At 38.5% G+C, this 27886-nt stretch overlaps 1 protein-coding gene across 2 annotated transcripts in view; it reads left to right on the plus strand.

Annotated features, from left to right (window-relative positions):
- The first annotated feature begins 1615 nt into the window (after window positions 1-1615).
- LHFPL3 (LHFPL tetraspan subfamily member 3) overlaps window positions 1616-27886 on the plus strand; it is a 666875-nt gene continuing 640604 nt past the window's right edge. For both annotated transcript variants that reach the window (XM_053927230.2, XM_024558032.4), the window contains exon 1: window positions 1616-2240. In XM_053927230.2, the coding sequence (XP_053783205.1) occupies window positions 1817-2240 (424 nt within the window). In that variant the 5' untranslated portion in view covers window positions 1616-1816. The remainder of the gene's footprint in view (window positions 2241-27886) is intronic.

The raw sequence follows: 27886 nt of genomic DNA on the forward strand, positions 1-27886 counted from the left end.
TGACCCCTCTTCCATATAATAGACATTTATGTAGCTGAATACACCCCCTCCCCCAACCCCCAAACAAAACCATTCTAGGCTTTCTTACTCATTCCTGATAGTTTCATATTTCACCTGGTATCTCATGTCTCTCACTTCTCTACTAAGAGGGTGGGCAGATTGGGCATCATGGCAAGATGCTGTTAAGGAGTTTACATATGTTTTTGCATTATAATAAACTATAACTATGTGTAGACTTAGGAGTCAAATTCTAACAGAATTCTCTCCTTTCTGCTCAGAGAATTTAGTGGTCATATGGTCCAAACTGAGTTTGTTACCAAAAATCTGCTGCTACTATGAAGCATTTTGGTTCCATTGTTTTCAGTGGGGATTACATGTTTTTGTCTCTGTTGTCTTTTATTTATTTATTTACTTATTTATTTATTTATTTATTTATTTATATCAGAATCAGAAAGGACCAAGCAAGTAACTAATGGAAATTTTTTAAAAATGGAGTTTGAAAGGCAGGAACTATCAACAGAGCAATAGAAAGACTGGAAAGAGAAAACATTAAGGTAAGGAAACAGCACGAAGTGCAGATATAAAACAACAATGCCACATGCAAGTGTAAGGGATTATGTACGGATAATTCAGGGGAAATTACTCTGAAAACCATTCTGGTTACTGGAGCTTTGGGTTGTGGATCAGGGAGAAATACCTGGAAAATCAAAACTATCACTTATCTTGCTTATTGTATCTTAGCACACAGCACAGTGAATATTTGTTTAAGAAATATAACACTGGTTATACCCCATATTTTCAAACTGTTTCAATGACCCAGTCATTTCCATGCCCCAGAAGTCCTGTCTATGGCAGTATTTGTTGGGAAAGTGACTTGACTGAAAGGAATGTGTAGGGAATCGATCTGCTACAGTTCATCTGGCTGCAGAGAAGGGCAAAACCGCGAAGAGGAAATCAGCTCAGTTGAGCATATATGAGACCACCCTTGAATTCTGTCTTTTACATTATTGTCCGCCAGCTCCTGCCCAACTTCTCCCGTCCCCGCCTTGTCGACCTGAGGCAACCGAGGAGTTAGCCAGGGGTAGTTTTGTGGTTGTAACAAGGAAGTGTCTTGGGGCAGTACTTCTGCTCTCCTTTGGCATCTCTGGCCAGCACCTGCGGCTCTGACCCACGTGCCTCTGCAAAGATGCAGAGGTCGAAGCACGTTGCTGTGCGGAGCTGAAATGCTCCCAGATTCCGCCTCGCGCTCCTGGCCCCTAACACCAACCGGGATCCCGGGATCACGCCTAGGATCCCTGTGGGTGTTCCCGTATCCTCCCTAGATTCCGCTTCACCAGCTCCAGGGCTGCCCGCCACTTGCCGGGCGTCCTAGGGTCCCCAAGGCCCTCCACGCTCTCGGGCAGCCGTTGGCGCGAACCGAGCGCGAAGGGGGAGGAGCGGAAGGCGCGAAGCCGGGTGCGGGGTGCGGGAGCTCCGGCGCCACACTGCCCCGCGCGGGATTTGTCGCCTTCAGCTGCAGCAGCTGCAGCAGCGGGAAGAGGGGTGGGGTGGTGAGGAGGGCTGGAGCCCCGGCCCGGAGGGCGGGAGGGACGGAGGGACGGAGGGGAGCCGCCAGGCTGTGCCGGAGAGTCAGAGGGGTGCTCTGCGCTCCCCCGCCCTCCTTCCGGAGCGAGGATGCAGACTCTGAAACTGGCGCTGCTGGGCTGAGGCGGAGGCAGGGGAGTTGCAGCGCGAGGCTCCGTGAGTGTGTCTCCTGAGCGCGGAGAGGCGGGGGAGGCGGAGGACCGGGAGGAGGAGAAGGAGAAGGAGGGGGAGAATGCCCGGAGCCGCCGCCGCGATGCTGCCGGCTCAGGAGGCTGCGAAGCTGTACCACACCAACTATGTGCGGAACTCGCGGGCCATCGGCGTGCTGTGGGCCATCTTCACCGTTTGCTTTGCCATCGTCAACGTGGTGTGCTTCATCCAGCCGTACTGGATTGGCGACGGCGTGGACACCCCGCAAGCCGGTTATTTCGGGCTCTTCCACTACTGCATCGGCAACGGCTTCTCCCGGGAGCTGACCTGCAGGGGCAGCTTCACGGACTTCTCCACGCTGCCCTCGGGCGCCTTCAAAGCCGCCTCCTTCTTCATCGGCCTCTCCATGATGCTCATCATCGCCTGCATCATATGCTTTACCCTCTTCTTTTTCTGCAACACGGCGACCGTGTACAAGATCTGTGCCTGGATGCAGCTCACCTCTGGTGAGTGCGCGCTCACCTCCGCGCAGGCGGGGGTCCCCTGGGCGTCCGAGCTGGAGGGGCAGGAGTAGGAGGGACCCGGGCTGGGCGCGCCGCGGGGCGCCGAGCAACTTAATCCACTTGGGCTTGGGGGTGTGGGTGGCGGGAGCCCTGGGAGGCCGGAAACCCCGGGGTTTCCCAGACCTGGCACAAGCCTCTTGTCCCAGGGCTTTGAGAACCTCCCAAGTGCAGGGACGCCACTCAGAGACCCGCTGGGTGCAGGGCGGTTGCTGCGCCGAGTCCACTCAGAACTAAAGAGGGGGAGAAGCTACCGCTTCAGGGCGAGTGCTGAAGGACTAAGGAGGGACTGACACAGGGAGGCGAAAAGCGGATTTGGAGAGGTTGTGTTGGAAGGAGAGTCAGCCAGCTCGGTCCCTGTCTGGGACGGTTTCTGTCATTGGTCCTTGTAGGAGGTGGTAGTGGCTGGAGAGGAATTGTTTCTCTCTGTACCGGGCAGTTATAAAAATTGTATCATGCATCTGGAAACGAATACGTCCTAATTGTTTTGGGTTTGACCCTTTTAAGAAAAATGTAGCTTAGAATGTTCCTTAACAATTCCCCGATATCAAGTCTTCAGTTTGTTTCCTTGACAGAGCAGAGGTGCTTCCATTCCATCTTTAAACAGAGAGAAGGCTTGAGGGAATCGAGGTCTCATGTTTGGGAAGTGGCTTTAGGGAGATGGGCTGAGAGCAAAACCTGTTTCATTAGCAACTCTGCTTGATCTTTGCCTGTTGGTGATAGATTTTTGCTGGCTGGAGAATATGAAAGTATTTTTTTCTAAGCATCAAAGTTACTCTTAATCCAGAAAGGATGAGGTGCATTTCCTGGTGGCTTTGGGGAGTCGTGAAACAAAACTGACTGCTTTCTCCCCCTGCCCTGAAGCTGATTCCCTGAAGCTGCCAGCCTCCTTGGGGGCCCTGCCTGCTAAGTCAGACTCCATTCTACAGCACTTGACACCCTCTTTTTTCCAGCATTGTCGGAGTCTTTTTGATTTTATGGATGTTCTGGTGTGCAGGAACAGATGTCTCAGGTGGCCAATTTTTCTCATTTGTGTTTTGTTTTATTTGATTTTTTCCATATTTTAAAGATGTTACCTTCAAGATTTTGTAGTTATGCCTATTCTCTGGAAGGTTTTCCAGGGATGGGGATTTGATCCCCAGGTTTACCAGAGGGTTTTAGGATAATTAAGACCTTAAAGGTGCTGGGTGGGAGAGAGAAGGTTCATGATCTTAATACTGATAGTTTGACATGAGAAGCTGGTGGGACACTCAACTAGAATGGAAGTCTTTGCTTTATATTGTGTTTGAGCTGATTTTGATTTGCCATGAACTGTGAACATCCCCATATGACAGTCAAGAAAAGAGCACCAGTAGAGGATCCCGCATCCCACATATGATTATCCTACTGAAATGTAAGAGTTCTTTGCTTTTCCTTCTGTCCTTCCACTCCCAACTTCTTGAGGCACCCCCCTGCCACACACACACACACACACACACACACACACACACACACACTGTTTTTGTCTATAATGTAAACACTTATGGTCATTTCACCTGCAGGCTAACTATGAGATTTGGAATAAATTAATGTATTATGTTTGTTCTTGACACTTAATTCTGTTTGACTTTGAAGACAATAGGATATTGAGAATGCAGATGTTTTAGAAAAAGAGTTGACCCTGCACAGCTCATTTTAATTTTTCTAAGTTTAATGACCTATTTAGACTGGTGATTCAAATTAGATTGTTTTTCAAAGGTCTGACAGTAATTTGTAAGGTCTAAATATTTCTAAACATAGTTTTAAATATTTTATCTTAATCAAATTTTTGTACTCTAAACCAAAGGTTTTTTTCTTTTAAAATGAAAGAAAACCATCTTTATAAAAGAATTACCAGCTTTGAAGATAATACAGTTTGCAACTATTAAAATATTTTTTCCTTCCTCATCCTGGAACAGAGTACACAAAAATAACTTATTCTGGGGTAGTAAAATATGATGTCTTGTTTTCACAAATTTTGCATAAGTATACTACCATGTTTCCTATATGTCAATGTAAAATGTGATGATAGCCTTTGTACCAAAGAATATACAAGGGCATTTACTTCATTTTTGGAGCGGTACAGATCCTTAAGTTCTAGGCATACTTTATTTGCAATTTTTTCAGTATTTTATTTCTAGATAATCCACAGAAAAACATAACTTTATTAATGAAGTATATTAATTCAAAATGGGTAATGATAATGGAGCATTTGAGAATTAGAGTCAATTATATTCACAGATTTTTTAAGGAAAGGGATATAGAAGATACTTCTGAAGAATGTTCACATTTAACGTGGTTTGGGGGGTTTTGTTTTTAAGTCTCAATGCACAAGATATTTAACATGCTGTATTGTAAGTTACTTTCAAAGTTTAATTCTAACATTTAGACTATTTCTTTTTAATGTTCAGAAGATTTTTCATATTTATAGCTGCACCAAGGCCAATCTCAAGTGTAACATGCTATGACAGATGAGACTTAATGTACCATTTGCTTATTAGAGACTGTTTAACCCTCAGTGAAAGTCAAATGATTAACTTGTATATTTAGTTATCTAGGCATTTTAATATAGTAACATCATCAGTTAAAGCCAGGTAGAATATAAGATCCCATATGAAACGATACAATAAGGTGATGAGGCAGGAGATTTTCTTGTGGCAATATAACATCAAGGATTATTCTTTTTATGATTCTGAACAATAAACTAGGAAAAAGTACTTAGTTTATTGGGCCTGGAAATGATGTTGCTCTTCTATCTAGATGTATAAATCACATGTAGTTAATGGTGCTATTATGCACACCTGCCCTCTTCCTCGCACTCTCACCTCTAAATCATTATTAACCTCAGTGGAGTGAAACTATAGAATTAGGAGCTAATAGTCACACTATTGTTGGATATAATCCTATACTTATGGGCCATGCCTGATATAAAGACTGAAGACATAAAATTAATACATAAAATAAATTAAAAAATCAAAGATACAAAATTTCCAAATCTACAGAGACAACTTTTTGAGAAGAAAAGAGACTTTTCTTCTTTCCATATGATTTCTCTAACATTAAAAGAAAAGAGGTAGATCTCTAATTGGTTGTGTAGGGAATAAAGCCCAGATTTTAAAAAAACTCAGGATGAAAAGAAATTTTGTCCCTCTGGGAACTTGATTTTCTGCTTTCCTGGTTTGGTCTTTAAATAGTGTTTTTAGTCTGTTTCCAAGTCTCATAAAGGTGTTTTGTTTGTTTTACTGACTATAAGCCATATCTTGAATTGTTTCCAGAAGCCCAAGTGTTAGCCATTATAAGCCAAAGCAATCTTTTTTTAAAAAAACTAAACTAAAGCATTTAAGCAGAAATTAAGGGTTTTTTGTTTGTTTGTTTGTTTGTCCTTTTAAGACATTTACCATGTACTTCTTGCTTGAAGGCTAAGGATTACTCACTTTTATGTGTGAAGAAGGGGCACCTGAACCAGGTTGAATTTCCTTATTCAGAAGGGGTAAAGTTAGGAGAAGGGGTTACATTTGCCAGATACCTTATATTTTGTCATTCTGAGTGTACCAACAAGAAGGGCCACCAAAATGGCAAGGCTCTATGGCAGGGGTTAAAGGCCGAATTGCTAGTCACTTTCCCTGGTCTCCCAGCCTTAGTTTTCCCAGTTCTTTTTAGCCAGCCTGCTATCTTAAATTTTATAACTGTCATTTAGGTGAGATAATTACCAGAGATAATCATTGCATTTCTTAGCTTGCAAAACTAGTCTTTGTAATGTTATACAATTCTATTTCATAGCACTTTGCGTATTTTAATATGTCTTATCAGTGTTTGAGATAAGATATGCTTGTGTGTTTGTTCAATGTCTGTCTTCTCCAGTACATTAATAGTTCCATAAAGCCATGTCTGATTTTCTTCATATAGCATAGAGGTCAAGATATGGACAATGGAGTAAAAAGATGTTAAGTTAGAACCCTGATTCTGACATTTCCTGACTCAGTGACTTGAGAAATTAATATCTTGTACTTCAGTTGCTAATTTGCAAAGTGGGCATATAGTTGTCCTTAGCTCAGGAGATTGGTACAAGACAGGCATGGAAACATGGAACAGGCTGACAGTGACCAGAGGGAAGGGTGGAGGGAGATAATGGTGGGAAGAAGAGGAAGAAACTAGACAAAGAACATGTATGAATGTCCCATGGACATGGACAACAGTGTGGGAATTGACTGGGAGTGGGAGCAGGGATGGGCAGAGGAGGGCAAAGAGGGAAAAATTGGGACAACTGTAATAGAATAACAATAAAAGAAAGAATTAAATGAGGTAATGTATATACTGAGAACACTGTCCAGCATATGGTAAGCAAGGAATATTTGAATGTGAGAGTTAGGTTTAGTTACTGTTCTTGTATTATTATTATCATTGCTGTATTCTGGCGCACAGTAGTATGTCTATGGCTGGCACATAGTAAGTATGTTGAGTTAATGAATTTTTTAAAAATGAATGATTAATGGGAAAAAGAATAAAAAGAGAAAGGAGTGAAATAAAAATTTCCCACATGCCATGGTGAGAAGCGAATGCCATATAATTGAAAGCCATTGTGCTCATCTTTCTCAGTGGCTTGTGGCATTAGCAGTAAACACACTAAATGAATTTTTCCAAAATTCTTTGGTGGCAATGGTTGTGACTTGAAAGCCTAATTCATGATGAGCTTATTCTTAAGTGGAGGCTTTTAATGATGCAAATTTTCCCTTATCATTTAGTTTCACATGAAAAAAATCACATTATTCAAAATTGAACTTTTATGTAAGAAACAAAAGATCAGGCTTTTTTTCCTTTTTTTTTAAATAAGAGCAGGCACCCTGTTCCAGGTTGGCTTTTCTTATATGCCTTCAGGAGCAACCCAGACAGAGGAGAATGTGTCTTCCAGATTTCCCATTTTTCCTTTCTGGGCATGGTGCAGATGTGCCCTTCTTTGTCCTGCCAGGGAGCCTGCCAGGCCTGATCAGATGGGTGGCCCTGTTGTGTGCAAAGCTATGATGCAGGTGTTCCAAAGAGGGGACAAGATTGGGATTTGCTCAAGTGCAGACTCGGCATTCAGGACCAACACCAGTTCTTACCAATGGCTGGTGCTGAGCAGTATGAAGAAGCAAGATCTCGCCTCAGAGAGTTTCTAATCCACCCTAAGTTCAGTTATGCAATGACCATAGAGGGGTTTCTCCTCTGCCAGAGCATTTTAAACTCTCCCCTAGATTCAGAGCAAAAAATGTGTAGCCCAGTGAGGATGGTTTTCATTTTCATTTTCTTTTTTTTTAATTTTATTTATTCTTTATTTATTTGTTTAATTTAATCTTTATTATATTCTTTTACATTACATTTTAGTCCCCTTTTATCCCCCTCCAACCAGCAGTCACCACACTGTTGTCCGTGTCCATGAGTCCTTTTTCCTTTTTGCTTAATCCCTCTACCCCTTAACCCTCACCATCGAATAGCTGTCATCCTGCCCTCAATCTATGAATCTGTCCCCATGTTCCTTGTTAATTCAGTTTGTTCATTAGATTCCACATATAAGTGAAACTATATGGTGTTTGTCCTTCTCAGACTGGCTTATTTCATTCAGCATAATGTTCTCCAGGTCCATCCATACTGTTGCAAAGGATAAAAGCTTCTTCTTTTGTATGACCAAGTAGTATTCCGTTGTGTAAATGTCACATAGTTGTTTTATCCACTCATCTACTGATGGGCACTTGGGCTGCTTCCATATCTTGGAGATTGTAAATAATGCTGCAATGAACATGGGATGTTCTTTCAAATTAGTATTTTGGGTTCTTTCAGATATATTCCCATATGTGGGATCTCTGGGTCAAAAACCAGATCCATTTTTAATTTTTTGAGGTATCTCCATACTGCTTTCTACAGTGGCTGCACCCATCTGCATTCCCACCAGCAGTGCAAAAGGGTTCCCCTTTCTCTACATCCTGGCCAGCACTTGCTTGTTGATTTTATTGATGGTAGCCTTTCTGACAGGTGTGAGATGGTGTCTCATTGTGGTTTTAATTTGCATCTCTCTGATAATTAGTAATGTTGAGTATCTTTTCTTATGTCTATTTCCCATTTGTATGTCCTCTTTGGAGAAGTGTCTTTTCATGTCCTTTGCCCATTTTTTAATTGGGTTGTTGTTTTTTTGGTGTTGAGTTTTGTAAGTTCTTTATGCATTTTTGGATATTAATCCCTTATCAGATGTATTGACGAATATGTTCCCCCATTCTGTGGGTTGTCTTTTTATTTTGTTGGTGGGTTCCTTTGCTGTGCAAAAACATTTTAGTTTGATGTTGTCCCATTTATTTACTTTGAATCCCTTGCCTGGGGATATTCTGATAAAAATTGCTACAAGCAGTGTCCAAGATTTTGCTGCCTATGTTTCCTTATAGGATTTTTATGATTTTGGATCTAACATTTAAGTCTTTCATCCACTTTGAATTTATTCATGTGTGTGGTATAAGAAGGTGGTCTAATTTCATTTTTCTGCATGTATTTGTCCAATTTTCTAAACACCATTTATTGAATAAACTCCTTAGCACATTGTATGTGCTGTTTTCCTCTGTTGAATATTAATTGATTATAAAGGTGTGGGTTTATTTCTGGGCTCCCTGTCCTTTTGTATTGATCTATGTGTCTGTTTTTATGCTTGTGCCATGCTGTTTTGATTACCATGGCCTTCTAGTAGAGTTTAATATTAGGTAGCATGATTCCTCCAACTTTATTCTTCCTTCTCAGGATTCCTGTTGCTATGCAAGGCCTTTAGTGGTTCCATATAAATTTTTGAAATATTTGTTCTAGTTCTGTGAAATATGTCATTGTAATCTTGATAGGAATTGTGTTGAACTTATAGATTGCTTTGGGTAGTATGAACATTTTAAAGATGTTAATTCTCCCTATCCATGAACACTGTATGTGTTCCCACTTATTTGTATCTTCTTCAGTTTCTTTCTTCAGTGTTTTTTAATTTTTTGAGTACAGGTCTTTTACATCCTTGGTTAGATTTACTCCTAGGTATTTTATTCTTTTGAAGCAACTGTGAATGGGATTGTTTTATTAATTTCCCTTTCTGTTGGTTCTTTATTGGCATATAAAAATGCAACTGATTTCTGGATATTAATTTTGTATCCTGCTGCTTTGCTGAATTCATTTATCAATTGTAGTAAGTTCTTGGTGAAATCTTTGGGGTGCTGTATGTACAGAATCATGCCATCTGGGAATGAAGACAGTTTTACTACTTCCTTTCCAATTTGGATACTTTTTAGAAAAAGAAATGGCAAAGCATATAGATATATTTGCAACATGTGGCTCAGTGCACAACTGGGTGTGGTGTGAAGAGATAAACTACATGGGGAGAAGTAGAAAGAACTTCAGAACACACTGGTGTAAAGCAAAGATTACTTCAGGAAAATTCTAATTTGCAGTCTTAATAGCAAGAATAGGAGAGTATTAAAGTGTAATTTCCATAATATATTTGAACTTTGGGAGTCAGTACTAGCTTTAATTATTGTGATTTTTTTCCCTATTATGAGTCAACTGGAATTTTTATTGGATATAAGGAAAAACCTTCATTCTTTACAATAACAAGAACATAATCACAATGGAAAATAAGAGCCTGGTTTCTTTAGCAAATAGTAGTGGGTAAATTATTTGATGACTTAAACATAAATTTGTTATGAAAAGTCATTTAAGACTTCTGGGCAAGATGCAGGTGTATGTAAACATGGCTCACCCCCTTGCACAACCATACTAAAATTACAACTAAACTATAGAACAACTATCACTCAGATCCATCAGAAATCAAGTTGAATGGAAGTACAACTATGGAACTAGAGAAACCATATCCAGCCCTGGCAGGAATGGCTCAGCAGATTGAGTGCTGGCCTGTGAACCAGGAGGTTGCTGGTTTGATTCCTAGTTGGGGCACATGCCTGGGTTGCGGGCCAGGTCCCCAGTGGCATTGATTGAGAAACAACCACGTATTGATGTTTCTCTCCCTCCCTTTCTCCCCTCTCCCCATCTCTAAAAATAAAATAAATAAAATCTTACCACATCCAGACAGATTGGTAAGAGGGGCAGAGGGGTGGAGACTTGGAGATACAGAACATGCTGGTCCCACATTCACATGTCGTGGATAAAAATTCAGGAGGGATATCTCAGGAGCAAGGGATCCTAGCTCTACACTAGGTCCCCCAACCCAGGGTTCCAGTGCCAGGAACATAAATCCCACAAAACTTCTGGCTGTAAAAACCAGTGGGCGTTGAGTCGGTATAAGAAACTACTGGATTCTCAGGCATATCCTTTTAATGGGCTCACACACAGACTTACTCAGACTCATTCCCTCTGAGTCCCAGCACTGGGGAAGCAGCTTGAAAGGCACCAATGGCTTATGAGGAGGAACTGAAGTGTCTGGCATCAAGGTAAGAGCTGGGGGACAACTATCTCCTAGACAAAAAGATGGGCACAGTCCATTGTTCCTTTTCTGAGCTTTCCTACCCAACAGAGCCACAGACCTAGCAGGTGGGTGCCATATCTGAGTCTCCATTAATCGTCCTGGCTCACATGGTTTGCCCCACCCTGGTGATTCTTGATGCTTTGGCCCACCCAAGTGGATAACAGTGAATTTTCCATATGAATGGTTTCTTTCAGCCAATGTTTCATATCTTCCTAGATCCTGCAAACAAGCAACAGCCAGTCTCAGCGAGCCTCCAGCTACTGTACTATTTGCTAAGTTGCCCCAGGCCTGGCACTGGCAGCAGCCAGCCTTGGATCATAGCTTGGCTGTACCTGGAAACCTCCAAGCCCAGCACAAGTAGCAGCCATCTCAGGCAGCCTTATAACTCAGGCAGGGTGGCCCCAGGCAAGGCGCAGGTGGGGGCTGATCTTGGCCTGCCCCACTCAGGAAACCCCAGGGCCAGCACACTCAGTGGACAGCTATACACCATGTTGGAGCACCACCACCCTGCCCCAGCACAGCTGATCCTCCACATAGGGCAAAGGTTGGTGGTTAGTGGTCCTAGCCTGTCCTTGCAGCTAACTAACCTGGGTAAATCCCTCTTATTGACCTGCCAACAGCAATGAAGTCTCAACTATAAGAGGAGGGTGTACTCAGCCCACATGGAGGGCACACATTGAGTACCAGTTTGTGTAATAGGGGAGGCTGTGCCACTGGATTCTACAGGACACCTACTATATTAGGCCATGCTGCCAAGACAGGGAGTCATAGCAGCTCTACCTAATACATAGAAATAAAAATAGGGAGGCTGCCAAAATGAGGGGACAAAGAAACATGGCCCAAAGGAAAGAACAGATCAAAATTCCATAAAAAGAACTAAAGAAAATGGAAATAAGCAATCCATCAGATGCAGAGTTCAAAACACTGGTCATAAGGATGCTCAAATAACTTAGTATCTAAATAGCATAAAAAAGATCCAGTCAGAAATGAAATATACACCAATTAAAATAAAGAACAACTTACAGAGAATCAAGAGTAGAGTGAATGAAGCCAACAATCAAATCAATATATTGGAACACAAGGAAGCAAAAAACAACCAATCAGAACAAAAAGAAAAAAAATACAAAAAAAAGATGGTAGTGTAAGGAGCCTCTGGGACAACTTCAAATGTACCAAAATTGGCATCATACAGGTGACAGAAGGAGAAGAGAAAGAGCAAGAAATTGGAAATGTATTTGAAAAAAATAATGAAAGGAAACCTCCCTAATTTGGGGAAGGAAATAGACATGCAAAGCCAGGAAGCACAGAGTCCCTAAAAAGATAGATGCATACAGGCCCACTCTAAGACACATAATTAAAATGCCAAAGGTTAAAGGTAAAGAGAGAATCTTAAAAGCAGCAAGAGAGAAGAAGTTAGTTACCTACAGGGGAGTTCCCATAATTCTGCCAGCTGATTTCTCAGAAGAAACTTTGCAGGCTAGAAGGTATTGGCAAGAAATTTCAAAGTCATGAAAAGCAGGGACCTACAGCCAAGATTGCTCTACCCAGCAAAGCAATCATTTAAAGTCGAAGGGCAGATAATGAACTTCCCAGACAAGAAAAAATGGAAGGAGTTCATCACCATATCATTATTATATGAAATGTTAAAGGGACTTATTTAAGAAAAAGAACATCAAAGCTATGAACAATAAAATGGCAATAAATCTAAAAAGCAAACTAAGCAAACAAGAAGAACAGAGACAGAATCATAGATATGGAGAGTAGTTTTGATAATTGCTGGATAAGTAGAGGATATAGGGGGGAATGTGTGAAGAGGTGCGGAGATTAAGAAGTATAAACTGGTAGTTACAGAATCTCTATGAGGATGTAAAGAACAGTATAGGAAATGGAGAAGCCAAAGAACTTATCCTCATGACCCATGGACATGAACAATGATGTGGGGATTGCCTGAGGGATCAGGTGGTTCTGGGTGGAGGTGGGCAAAGGGGGAAAAATTGGGACAACTGTAATACCATAATCAGTAAGAATTAAATTTAAAATACAAATAAATAAATAGCTCTTCATGAGGGTGATGCTCTCTCCAAGCTTCCAGCTCAAATGAGCCTTTCTCCCTATGCAGCTGATAATTGTGGCAGCTGCCTCCCTCTATTTACCAAGGACAATAGCAGAGACACAGTTTATTTCTCAGTGAATGTCCCAGTTGTGGCAGGATGTTGTGTTCTCCAGCTTCAGAATGAAGACAACTCCCCTTTGCAGGGTGGAGGTGGGAGGGTGGAGGAAACAGTTGGGGCTTCACCCACTGCTGGAGGCACAGATGGCCCATCACCTATAGAGCAAATCCCATTTCTGAGCTCTGGGTTCTCAGACCCTGACATGCCTTCCCTGCCAGCTGGCCACCATTATACAGTCAAGTTTTTTCTTTTTTAAAAAAAATCTTTTGTTATAAGATATAAAGAAAAAGGAGGTACCTTAAGTCTTAGCAGTCATTGACCCTTTAGTCTGAATTAGCATCAGTTATTTCACCATACAGGCAGATTTGGATGATGCAAGGGGAGGGAAGAGGGTGATAGAGTATCTAGGGCCACAGAGGAAAGGCAGATGGAAAGGGAACCAGTCCTCATTTTGACCAGCCTCTGGCTCAACCTTACATCTCTCCGGAGGTCTATGAAGTTGGCTGAAGGCCACAAAGCCACACAAGACACACAATGTATGTGTGTCTTACTGCATGCAGTTGGTCAACAAACACATGCCCAGTGTCTTCCAGTTGCTAGGCTCTGAGATGCCTCCTAGTACAGAGCCCTGAGTAGCACAAGGAAGTCCCCAGACCTCACTGGTCCTCAACCTGCACACGGGTATATGCTGACACTTGCCATGTGGGCGGGGCCGGTAGAGTAAGTGATGTTTGAGCTGAGTCCTGGGAAGGAGACAGCAGGAGAGCAAAATAAACAGCATGATGAATGATTGGGGCATTTAGGACACTGTGTGGCGCAGGTTAGGTGACACTCTTCCACTATACCCCGAGGGAGTACTTACTCTGTCCCTGTGAGCCAGGCAGAGGCTGGTGAAGAAGCAGCTCCCAGAACCACGTGCACCTTTCTCTGAGACCATGGGGGTGCAACCCTTCTCCACCAGACTCTGTACCCCAAAGGCAGAGCTGAGACTAAGCTACATCATGGGCCACACTCACCTAAGAGATGCCTGGATCCAGAAAGATGATGCCACTTCCTGCATGCGAGCTGGGGCACCCCCTGCAGGGCACTCAGTGAGCTGCTGGGGCCTGAACCTGGAAGGCGGACACTAACCCAGAGCCAGAGCGGCCACAGGAAGGACCCCTGACACCATGCCAACAGCTTGGAAACCCAGGTTCTGAATGGAGGTGGGAGGTGACTTCCAGGGTTTTGAAGGCATCTGAGTCTCCAGGCTGGTGGGGAGGGGGGCCTATCATTTTCTGAAAAACCCATTAATTCCTTCAAATAACTCACTGAGCATCTATCAACATGAAAGCACATCTGAGTGGAAGCTTGGAAAATCAGATACATTGCAAAAGCTCATTAAGAGTTAAGTTCCCATTAAAAAAATAAAGAAAGAAAAGAAAAGTCATTGAGGCACTTAAAAAAAGAAAGAAAAACAGCCTCTTCCAGATTCCTAAATGTTCATCTAACTAATATCATGCAGCTGTTAAATTATGGCCATGATTCTCTGGCACTCCTACCACATAGGGTGGTTGTACCATTCGTAGTTAAACTGTCCTAACTATAATCTTGAGCATGTTTCTCATCTCTTTTCCTAAAGTAAAACAGAAAAATTTGTGGCTTGCAAGAGGAAGATAAATCATTTTTCCCACAATCTAGACATGAATCTTATTGAACATCTATTGGACAATATGAAAGAAGAAAGCAAACCTTTCTGAAATATAGTTACTGGCCTGGATTTCCAAATGGGCCTTGCATACCTGGATTCTGACACCTCCATCCTAGTGAAAGCAGGTCTGCACTGTGGCAGGGTAGGGACTGTATGTATGTGTTTCATAGGAGGAGAGATCCTAAATGATAAGCTGAGTGAAGTGAGTCTAATTGCATGAAAATTTGAGATTATGGCTTATCAATTAAAGATCTGGTGGAAGAATAATGAAAGGTAGTAAAATGAATGATAAATAATTGTCCATCAGAAAAGAGGCCTTAGCTGAGAATCAGACATGTAGAACTTAACCAATCAAGAGTATTCTCCATATTCTTTTCCCTATTAAAAAACAGTGGCAGATAAGAGTTTAAAGAGAACTCAGCTTTAACTTTAGTACAGAATACATCATAAGCCTATTTATTTAAGTGTCTGGAGACTATTTGTGGATATAGTGTGTGAGGGGAGTGCTCTATGAACATCCCTTTTTCGGTTTCAATGAAGATCACGAGTGAGGCTGCAAAGTCAAAATGGGAAATGTGTATCATCATTGTGTAAAGGCTCAGTATTTGAAAAACAGGCAAACATCCAGTTGTGAAGAATGACAGGGATTAGAAGAGTGACACCAAAATAAATGAAGTATGAATAAAAAAGACTCAAAGAAATTCAAGCCTATGGAATCTGATAACATCAAAACCTGTTGAATTTGATACAATCAATGACTTAAAAATGTATTTACAGAGGACCAGCAGAGAGCTAGAATATGCATTACAGGGCAAAACTGTGTGCAAATGCCTATTACCAAGAAAGAAAAATTATGATTCCATCCCCCTCCCCAATACAGAAAGTTACAATGGATTCTAAGATCAAGGTATTAAGAGGGAAAGATGTTTGAACTTCTTGAATGGCATATAGGAATACAGAGAAGGATTAAAATAAACCAACCTAAGACAGAAAAGATTATTGTAAAACTCAATAAAAAGCATGCTATTTTTTCTGTTTGAAAATCTAAAACATAACTCACAATTCCTTAGAATTCACAAATCTAAAACAACTCCCATTCACAATTTCTTCAAAAAAAATAAAATACCTAGCAATAAATTTAGCTAAGGATGTAAAAGACCTGTATTTGGGAAATTATAAGACACTGAAGAAAGAAACTGAAGAAGATACAAATTAAGTGGAAGCAAATACTGAATTCATGGATAGGGAGAATTAACATAATTAAAATGGCCATACTACCCAAAGCAATCTATAGATTCAACACAATTCCTCTCAAGATACCAATGATGTATTTCATAGAATGAGAACAAATATTTCAAAAATTTATATGGAACCACACAAAGCCCCACATAGCAACAGCAATCCTGAGAAAGAAGAATAGAGTTGGAGGAATCATGCTACCTAATATCAAACTATAATATAAGTCCATAGTAATCAAAACAGCACAGTAATGACATAAAAACACATAGATCAATAGAACAGAATAGAGAGCCCAGAAATAAACCCACGCTTTTATAGTCCATTAATATTTGACAGAAGAAGCAAGCACATATAATGGGCAAAAGTAGTTTATTCAATAAATGATGTTGGGAAAATTGGACAGATATGTGCAGAACACCTTCTTACACCACACACAAGAATAAATTCAAAATGGATCAAAGACTTAAATGTTACACTCAAAACCATAAAAATCTTAGAAGAAAAAAACCGTAAGCAGCAAAATCTTGGGCATTGCTCATAGCTGTTTTTATTGGATATATCTTCCCAAGCATGAGAAACAAAAGAAAAAATAAACAAATGGGACTACATCAAACTAAACAGATTTTGTACCACAAAGAAAACCATCAACAAAATAAAGAGACAACCCACAGAATGGGGGAACATATTCATTGATACGTCCGATAAAGGGTTAATATCCAAAATCTATAAAGAATTTACAAGACTCAACACCAAAAAAACAAACAAACCAGTTAAAAAATGTGCAAAGTACCTGAATAGACACTTCTCCTAAGAGGACATACAAATGGCCAATAGACATATGAAAATATGTTCAATGTCACTAATCATCAGAGAAATGCAAATTAAAACCACATTGAGATATTGTCTCACACCTGTCAGAATGGCTTTTCTCAATAAATCAACAAACAGCAAATGCTAATGAGGATGTGGAGAAAGGGCAACCCTTTTGTACTGTTGGTGGGAATGCAGACTGGTGCACCAAATGTGGAAAGCGGTATGGAGATACCTAAAAAGATTGAAAATGAATCTGCCTTTTGATCCAGTGAATCCAATTCTGAGAATCTATCTGAAGAAACCCAAAACACTAGTTTGAAAGAATATAAATACCCCTGTGTTTATTGCAGCATTATTTCCAATCGCCGGGATATGGAAGCAGCCCAAGCACCCATCAGTAAATGAGTGGATGAAACAACTATGGGACATTTACACAACGGAATACTACTTGGCCATAAAAACAGAAGAAAATTTTACCCTTTCTGACAGTATGGGTGGACTTGGAGAACATTATGCTAAGTGAAATAAGTCAGTCAGAGAAAAGACAAATACCATGTGATTTCACTCATATGTGGAATCTAATAAACAAACTGAACTAACAAGCAACAATAGAGAAAGACTCCTAGATAGAGAGCAGGGTGACAGCTAAGGGAGTGGGGTAGCTAGGGGGTGGAGGGTTGAACAAAAAGGTGAAAGGACTCATGGACATGGTCAGCAGTGTGGTGATTGTGGCAGATGGTGGGGTGGAGGTGGAAGAGGTTATAAAGGAGATAAATGGTAAAAGGAAAAAGTACAATAAAAATAAATTTAAAAAAAGAAAAATCCAGTTACAAATTGTGAAGCTAAATTCATTTCTATAGAGCCAATGGGGAAAGGGAACTTACAGTGAGTATCTGGGGTAAATTTACTTACAGAGCATTTTAAGAACATGTATATTATGAGCTAGATTAATTGAATTTGATTCAGGTGATTAATAGCCAGCAATATTGTGGATCTGTGTAACACCAAGTATTAGTTAACTGAATATTCACATTTTAACCAGTTAAGTGGACAAACTGTAGTACTAACTAGTTGACACTCTTTTAAAACCTTCTAGGGAAAGGAATGCTGCACTGTAGTGTTTTACAAATATGGTTGGTGACACTTAGATGGGTCAGGATATCAACTTAGTATGTAATGATCAGCATCAAAACTTGGATTAAAACAGAAGAGAAAATATGAAAGCAATACAGATACAAAGGGTTTTACAAAACCTTTATTTCCTAAAATACGTCCATATGTGTATATTGGACTAGATTTCAATGTACAATGTAGTACTTGCTGTGGGCTGAAGTCAAAACATTTGAAAGGCACTATTCCAGGGAAATGATGATATAGTATGAGTTTGAAAAAATAATTTCCTATTTTCTGGAAAATTGTGAAAGTTTTGCACCAGTTCATAGGTACTTTTATATTAGAGGGTAGGATAGGTAAAATATAGTTAACCTAAGCAATTTGAGACTTGTTTTTTTGCTTTTATTTTCTTACGTCCATTAATGACTTATACTGCTAATGTACGCTAATGAGATTACAGGTTGATTGAAAATAAGAAATATTTTTTCAGATGTGATTTCATTGGCCATTCATGCTATAAAAATGTCTTGGTCCACCTCTGAGCAACAATCTAGCTAAGTAAACATTTACACAAGTATACTTAATCAGTGCCAAATGGATATAGACTTACACACTTTTAGAAGTTGGATGGATATTAAAATTTATTTATAAATAGTAATGGTAAATACTAACTATTGAGCAACTACTATTTGCAAAAAAGTTTAGTATATTTAACCTTCAGAGGAATCCTACAGGTTTAATATTTTAATACCCATTTTTGCAGACGAAGGAACCAAGACTTAAAAATTGTTCACAGTCACAGAGCCAGTAAGTGGTTTGAGCTAAAATCAGACTCTCCCACTGCCCTGTAGTATAGAACCTTGGAGTCTTGCCAAAATTACAACTTGGAAAAATTGAGACCAACGCTCTGATTCTGAATGCAGTGCTATTTCTACCACTTTCTTTTGCCTCCCAACTTAATGTTCATTTTTTTAGTATAAGTCTTCTATATACACTTTTATATCATAATTCTGTAACAACATGAAGGGAAGGAACTGCTTTTTACAGGGAAAAATAATTAATTGTCTACATGTTTACCAGATTTCCCTCTTCAAGCATGTTTAAGTGTGACAAAGTACTCCTCAGCTTGTCCTTTTCATTTCCCAAACCTAGAGCCTGGGTCGTTCTTTGCTCACACTGTCCCCTTGATTTTCTCTCTGATCTCATTGCTACCACTCTTTCTCTGTGATTCCTACAGGACAAGGGCACGTGTTGGCATTACTGGCTCTGTGTCATGTGGCCCTGAATCAAATGCAGAAATATTCTGAATAGATTTGCCAATTGATTGGGGTGGTGAAAGTGGTGCTGGTGGATAGGATCGCCAAGGCACAGACACAGTCCCAGAGAGGGTGCTGATGGATTTGGCAGCTTCTGGAGGCATCAGAGTCGGGAAGTGGTTGTATGATTTGCATTTTGACTTTGCCACTTATTGTGTGGATGGTTTTGGTCCAGTTATCTAACTACTCTTGAGTTTTCATCTTTTTAATGTTATCTTTCCATGTTTTATGTAATTGCATTCCAGATACATATAAAGAGATTGTAAGTTATGGACAGTAAAAATATATCATCTGTATCAATTGTGCCAACTGCAGTACTGACTAGTTGGCATTCTAACCAAGTGTTGCTGAGTGTTTACCAACAAAGCGAATATTAAGAAAATCATTAACAATAAGTTTAAATTAAAGGAGAAGGCAAATAGGGTATAATCCTAGACAAACCGATAGGTATCCAGAGTTAGATTTCCTTTATATAATGACCTTAAATAAAAATAACTATCCCTGTGTTCTTAGGATTATTGAATCAATCTATGCAAAACACTTAAAAGTGGATCTAACACATAGTAAGCACGCAATATGTTTTAGCTGTGATTACTATTAATATTACTGCCGCTATGATTAAGGAGAGCAGGGCTGGAAGCATGGTTAGTATTCAGAAAATTTAGTAGACAGAATTTAGATTAAACTCACAGTGCACAATTTAAAGAACAGTTTTGTTTCACAACTTGTATATGCCATACCTACCTTGTTCTGAGGTTCATGAAGGATAATGGCTGTGAAATCCTTTTAGAAACTGTGCCATGTTATATAAATGTCACTGTGATTCCTGTAGTGGGCATCGTACATTACTAACAAGTACCATATTCAGTTAAGGGTTTAATTTGTGTTAAGAGGGTCTAGCTCTTTGATTTTATTTGTGTCTAGAGTAATGACTCAAAGTAACAAGAATGTATTTTGGAGATAATTTAATTTAATTTCATATTTTAAGTGTATTTTATTGATATTTTAAACTCTTTAATAATTTCAACTGAACAGACTTGAAAAAAGGCCATATTTTAACGGCATTGTGAGCCAGTCTTTTGATTATGTTAAGACCTAAGCACTTAGGCATTCTTAAATTCCTCCAAGTGATAGAGAAATGACCAAATTATTCTTCTTCACAGTTATCAAAAACAAAATGGAATATTCTCAATATGTAATAACATCGTGTAACAACAGGAACAAATCTGAAGCAGCATTTTTTCTATTTTAAATGTAGCTGTAATGTTTTGAAAATTGTTTCTCAATATTATATCTGTGAATCTTTATTTTTCTTCCTAAGCAAAAAAAGTAATGATTTAAATTTCTCCAATTTATGCTCAAATGGCGATTATATTGATGTTTTTCATTAACATGTTAATTCCTTGTATTTCTTCAGCTTTTCTGAAGAAGCTTTAAAAACAAACCCCAACATTGCTTGTTATTAATATTTTCATTTCAGGTTTAAAAACATCAACTTATAAAATAAGAGTATCAGTTTGTTATTGCTACAACTATGACTATGACCTAAACCACTGGATGGAACAAATGAACAAATGAATATTCTCTGCTCTATTTACTATTAATGTCCCTTTTATGGTGGATATCCGGAGTTGATGTTGACAAGAGAACTTATTATCTAAGTATCATGAGAGGTGCAGGTGAAGAAATGCTAGTGAGCACTGCTGGACAGTCTGTCACATGCATCTTCAAAGTGAACAGTTCTGCTCTTCTGGACCCTTTGGTTTTCTGGAAAGGGTTCTACAGCAAGATGAATAAGGGATGCAGAAGTGGGCCAGGATCTGCCCAGGACCTGCCAGAACTAGGTCCCTTTACTGAGGGCCCCTCCATTAACTGCAGGATGGGCTCTAGAGGGAGCTCTAGCCCTGTCATCTTGTGCTTTTCAGAACTGCCTCATTCAGGGTCAGGTCCAGAGTCACTTTCGAGCTGACACTGCTTGGAAGATAACATTTTAGAGGACAGAAGATAGAAAATAAAATATGAAGGTTGACAAAGAATGAGGAAAGGGATTCATCCAGAATACATGCAGTAAGAGGAAAGTTCCTTTTACCTGCAAGGAAAAAGCCAACTCCTCCTGGACTTTCCTGAAGTGCATTGCCTTAATACAATTTTTCAAAAAGATTTTATTTACTCATTTTTAGAGAGAGGGGAAAGGATGGAGAAAGAGAGAGACAGAGAAATATCAGTGTTATAGAAACATTGATCGTTTGCCTCTTGTCCATGCCTCAACCAGGGATCAAACCTGCAACCCAAGCATGGGCCCTAACTGGGAATCAAACCGGTAACCTTTTGCTTCATGTAATGATACCCAACCAACTGAGTCACACCAGTCATGGCTTGATATAAATTCTTTTAAATTAGTTCATGTAATTTATCTGACCTTCTAAGATGCTTTTGTGACTCTTGAGTGGCCTACATTTTTAGAGGGTTCACTGGCATGGTCTTTCATTGGAACATTTTGACTGTTGTTTCTTAGTCTGGCAATGGACACTTTGTAATAACTTGAACATCACAGGAGAATTAGCAGGTGACTGGAGAATTCAAAAGAAGTTGAGTTATTCAGAACCACAGGATTCTAAACAGTTGTTTGATCTTGGTGTTCAGAAATTATGCATATGGTTACCAGCCCAAGCATTTTGTAAATGAAAAAAGTAGAGCTGGAAATTCCATTTCTTGGGAAACTTTAGGGATTCTTCAGAATTTAAAAATAATATTTACAATAACTCAAAACATGTACCCCAGCCATAGGCAAATAATGCTTCACAAGATCAGAATAAAAAAACTGTGCATCTAATTTCATTACTAGCTCCTACCTACCGTCTTCCAGTCTCTATTTCCTTAAAAACAACAACAAAAAGAAGGAATGAAGGGCTGCTTTCTCCCTCACTATTGCAATTGGATGCAACTGTATATTGCCACATAGCTTTTATCACTAGAAGCCACTCAAAAAACACACAAATTCCATTCTTTTGCTTTCTTTTTATAAAAATGGGATCTGAGCTCAATCTGGTTTCTACTTTATCTCTTTGGGAACCTGAAGTGTATAAAGTTTGTTACAGGAAAATTTCCAAAAAAGCACACTTTACTGTTCAATTGAAGCCACTTTTTCAATCAGAATTCCCCCTCATTAGCCCTGATGCCCCACTCTGGCCCCAGCACATGCTGAAGTGTCTGTGCCTGAACAAGCCAAGCAGAAACTCTGAGACTGTCCTGATCCTGCAGTTCAATATGGCACCCTAGCACCTCTTAGAATTTGGGAGCTGATTTAATGAGCATGGAACACATGGGAAAAATTCTACAATCAATATGAGTTCATTTGACAAGGGCTGTTCCCTTTCTTTGTGTACTGTTAAAGAATTAATTTAAACCAATCTAATCATTGAGAGGTAGTCCTTAAACACTCAAGTTTTCATTGTGATAAATTTATTCAGTTAATGAAATGAGCCTCACAGATAATTCTCCCTATCCAAGTTTCATGGGGACATGAGAATTTATTCCCAAATGTGTCAAAGTATTATCTGTTTAGTGTAGAAATATGACTTATATCAAGGCAAGCTTGAACTTGTACAATGAAAGAGGTCATTTAAATTTCTATGTAGTTATAATATATTTAGCCTAACTGTCTCTCTGGTTTTATTTAATATTTGCAAAATGAATCATTGTTTCAGTTCATCTGCAAACATATTATGAATAACATTTTATATTTTATGAATAGCATATTTTGCATTTGGGTATATATGCCTGTGTGTTTGTGTATATGATTTAAAGAATAATAATACAATGACTATTTCTGTATCTGCCAACCACTTTCCTGATTATATCCACCCAAAGGTAACCACTTTTCTGAGTTTTGTGTCATTTGTCTATATTCCTTATAATTCTAATGTACATATACATGTAATGTATATATATATAATGTAATGCACAGTAGTGTACATGTTCCTGAGTAACACATTCTTTATTTTTTATCCTTCTGTGTTTAAAGGAAATGTTTTTAATATTTCACCATTTAGTATTACATGTGGAGTAGACTTTTTTCAAGTACTATTTATTAGGTCAGGGAAATTCTCCTTATATTCCTACATTGATAAGAAGTTTTCAGATTGTGAATATATGTTGAATTTTATGGAATGCATTTTCTGCCTCTGGTGAAATGACTTTTCTGAATTAATAGGTATTGATGAGATGAATTATAATACTAGATTTTCTAATGTTGAAATAATCATACATTTTAAAAACATCACTTTGATATGCACTGTGAGTCTCAGTCTCTAATAATTTACTTAATATTTTAAAAAGTATTTTCATGAATAAGTTTTTTTTTCCATTTTCATACTATCTGTTTCTAGTTTAGGTATCAGGATTGTGTAAGATTCCTAAAAGTAATTGAGAAGTCTCTCTTTTTCAGGTTTTGAAAGAATTTATGTGCTATTGGAATAATCTGTTCCATGAGTGTTTAATAGAATTATCTTACAAAACTGTTTGGGCTTCCTATTTCTTTGTAGGAAGATTTTAAACTATTGATTTCATTTGTTTAATGGTTATAGAATCATTCAAATTTTTATTTCATCTTTAGTCAGTTTGTAGAGATACACCTTTCTAAGAATTTGTCCATTTCATCTACATTTTCCTATTTATTGGCATATAACTATCCATACTCTTATATTAGTTGTTCATTGATGTTGATTTTGCCAAAAGTTTGTCAGATTTATTAGTTTCTTTAGAAGAGCCAACTTTATCTTCATTGTTCTTCTCTATTATCTTCTGTTATATAGCATTAATTTTTACCTTTATTTTTTATTTTATTTTTTCTATTTGCTTTGTATTAATTCCCTTGTTTTCTTCTAACTTATTAATTTGGTTACCAAACTCAGTAATTTTTAATGCTACAAACTTATGAAAAACTTTTTATCTAGACTGAGACTTTCAAAGACATGACCATTAAAAGTTTTGACCAAGAATTGCATGTAATTATCTCAAGCATAACTTAAAAGGAACAAAACAGATGTTCATGAAAGAAGGCCCATTACTTGTTAAAATATTTACAAATTATAGTTGCATAGTTTATACAAATTCAGTATATTTCATATTCTAGTTTTCTTATATGAAATACATACAATAAATATTTTTGCAAAGTTCAAATATAGATGTTCCCAAATACCCTCCCATTTATTCGAGCAATTGCTCTTGTAATAATATAATTTTTTAAATGAGTATCATATGAAAAAGATGAACTCTAAACCACTAACACGCAGTTGGTGCCACCAAGGTCAGTGTCAGCTTTACTGCTCAGTTGCTTCTTTGGATTCTTGCTTTGTCTTTTTCCTTACCTCTAGGGATTTCGCTTGCTATCAGCTCAGCTATGCATGGTAAAAAAAAATGTTCTGGATTTTTATGCAGCATTTTGAGGTGTTCTATTTGAGAGGGTCTTTTGGGTCATCTGATTTGCCTTATTGTCTAAAATGTAAATCCCACAGGTAATATTCACTTGACTTTGCTTAATTCTATGGCCCCATAAACTCCAAATTTCAAAGTGCCAAGTCACCAATTTATGTCATTGCTAAAAGAGAGACAGGATCAGAGGAATGTGGATTGATGTATGCAAAGTAATTATAATTTCTGAACCTACTACTCAAAATTCATGTATATCCCACAGTGAGTTAGCATCATTTTTCTAAGATGAACTATATATTAAAAGCAAAGGAAAGAATGTCTCCACTTCCAATGGCAAATGCATGTAATGTAGTAGATTTCTCTTAGTTTTAATATAAAAATACCAAATGAAATCACAGAAACATTGTTATTGGGTTCTCAGTCCTTCTTTTATTCTTTTGTTCATTAGTTTATCTTTCCTTATTGTGTCCCTGTTAATGTGTATTAGAGAAGACGGGAAGACTAAAACACTTTCTGATATTTAGAATCTTTTTGTGATTGGTGTTCTTGTTAGGTTTAGAAAGAATTTTGTATTACTAAAAAAAAAGTGTGAAGGCTGTTTTACTATACTAGATAAGTGCATAAGCTCTGAAACATCTGAATTTGTGTGGTGGTTGCATCATGTATAAGGTCATTGAATGACCTTGGGATCATTTTTTAGCCTATCTGTATCTTAGTTTCCTCATCTGTAAAATAAAGATAAAAGCAGTACCTATCTCATGTCTGGTACACAGAAAACACTCATAAAAGTTAGGTATTGACATCAATATCCTAATTATTGGCATCACCATCATCATCACTGTAGAAAGGCTGTCCAACGAGGAAGAAAAAGAAGTAAAGGACCTAGTAGGTTGTTGTCCTATATAAACTCCACATGACTTCATCATTTTATTTCTCTTTTAATCTAGAAAAGAAATCATGTGCATATTGGAGCTATCAACTCATTGCTACTCCATGTTTTGTTGGGTGAAGCTCTTTCCATTCTAGGTTTGTGTGGGAATTGATGATAGAGAGAGGAGAACAGAAGAAGTTGTTGACCTTCCTGAAATGGGTGCCCCTTGGGCCTTCTTTTTGGATTGGAGATTGGGATCTATAGAATGATATCATTAGGGCTCATATAGGAAGTGCAGTCATTAGCAATTGCAGCTCCTTGTGACCTTCTTACTGGAAGCTTCTTGAGGACAAGGATCTTGGCTGTTTTAGTCACCATTGTACATGTAGTGCTGAGGGTTCTTGTAAGGTTGCCTTATCTTCCAGTGCACTGAGCCGATACCACAACTCAAAGCTCTATTCTAGGAACTGGTATAAATACAATTTTTCTGCTCTTTTTAGAGAAGAGGTCAACATAGTGATTTTCTCACAGAGTCAGCTGAATATCATATCATTTGTGTATGATTTAGGTTGCACTTAAGAAAGCAGGTCTTGTTTTTATGGTTTGTAATTTTTGACCTTAACACAAAGAATGAAAATGTTATAGAGCCAAGTTAACACTCACATATTTGAGTATAAACCTTATTTTCAAACAGATTATTTTCCAAAAGAAGTTCTTTTAGTTTTCAGCCTTTAAAGTAGCAACCATAAAATCTAAGAGTAGAGCAAGGTAGGAAGATCTAGAGGACAAAGGAAAAGACAAAAAGACAGAGCAGTGTAACTCAAGAAGCTAAACAGATGGGACTGGCATGTGATACAGCAGCAGTAATCTTGTGCAATTTCCACTACCCCTGCTCCATTTATGGACATTTCTATAATGGTTGCAAGAGGAGAACTGATCAGGTAATGTCTAATCAGGGAGCTGAAAACCCTGTTTATCCACCCTTCCACACCCAGCCCTTCTATTTCTTTGCAAATTTGGCTTGACATTCAAATTCTTTGGGAAGGAGAAAGACAATGGAGTTTATAAATGAAAAAACCTATATAGGTAGGGAAAGAACATTTTACTTGTATTTGGAGGCTAACAAAGAGACAATACAAAAAAATTAATTTAAGCCTCTTTCAAAATAAACTAACATCAGTTTCCTGCTTTCCAGGGCAATAATACAATAGTGTCATAAGACATATTTCATAATCATTTTTCTTATAAAATAATTGTTTTACCTTTTTCACTGTTGTGAGTTTTTTAAAAACAAAAATAAACCCTCAGATATAGAAAATATGTAGAATATCAGGTGCAGTTAAAAAGTAGATATTAAAAGCTGGAGAAAAGTGTTGAGAAATGAATTATTCTCTATGGTAAAATCCAAGACATACCCGTAAACCTTTCATGATGTTGCTCAGTTACATTGTTCACAAGGTTTCTTAAGAAGATGTTCCTTGTCTTTAATTTTGAAATAATTTTGTGATGTATGGCTGCTATGGTGACCGCTATCTTATTAAAGAGTAACATTTATAGTCAACAAAAATTATCAACTTGTTGGCATGCTATTTTAGATCTCCTTTATATTTACTCTATTTTCTGACTTATCACATATTTGATATAATCTTATATTTGGAAATGCCTATACTTCCTTATGTTTATTTACATATTAAATTAATGTTTTTATATCTGACAATAGTCATTCAATGTTATTGCAAAGCCAGCTTCTTTTGCCCTCAATAGTACCATTTACTGAGAGCTCATTGTGTGCCAGGTACTCTTCTAGTGAATTACATATACCTCATGTAATACTCATAAAAATGGGGCACTATTTATTCTTCTTATTGTTGTTGTTACCATTTAACTGATGAGGAAGTAGAAGCACAGATCGCTTAAGGAATCTTTCCAGGATCATACAGCTAGAACTATACTGTCCAATACAATAACCTCTAGTCACATGCAATGACTTAAATTTAAGTTAAATGACGTTAAAAATGTAATTGCTCAGTTACACTAGCCACACTTCAAGTGCTCAACAGGTCCACAGGGCTGGTGGCAACTGTATTGGACAGTGCAGAACAGAATATCCCTATTGCTGTGGAAAGTTCTATTGGACAATGCTACTGAGGAAGCACTACAGCCAGGTATAGACTGAGGTGGTGTGGTTCCTGGGTCCATATTCATAACTTCCACACTGAACTGTCTTATTTTTCCCCTAATAACTATAGAAGGACTGGTATCAAGAGTCTATGAGTTGATGTTAACTTGAAAGGTAAAGGGCAAGACTAAAGGCTACAGCCTGGATGGGAGGTTCATTTATTCATTTATTCCACAAATCTTTATTGAGCACTTACAGAGTGAGAGGTACTGTTCTAGATGCTGTTGATACAGCAGTGAACCCCATGGATCCTCTCACCTCACGGAACTTAGATTC

The sequence above is a fragment of the Desmodus rotundus genome, chromosome 6 (assembly GCF_022682495.2).
Source record: "Desmodus rotundus isolate HL8 chromosome 6, HLdesRot8A.1, whole genome shotgun sequence".
Taxonomy (NCBI): Eukaryota; Metazoa; Chordata; class Mammalia; order Chiroptera; family Phyllostomidae; genus Desmodus; species Desmodus rotundus.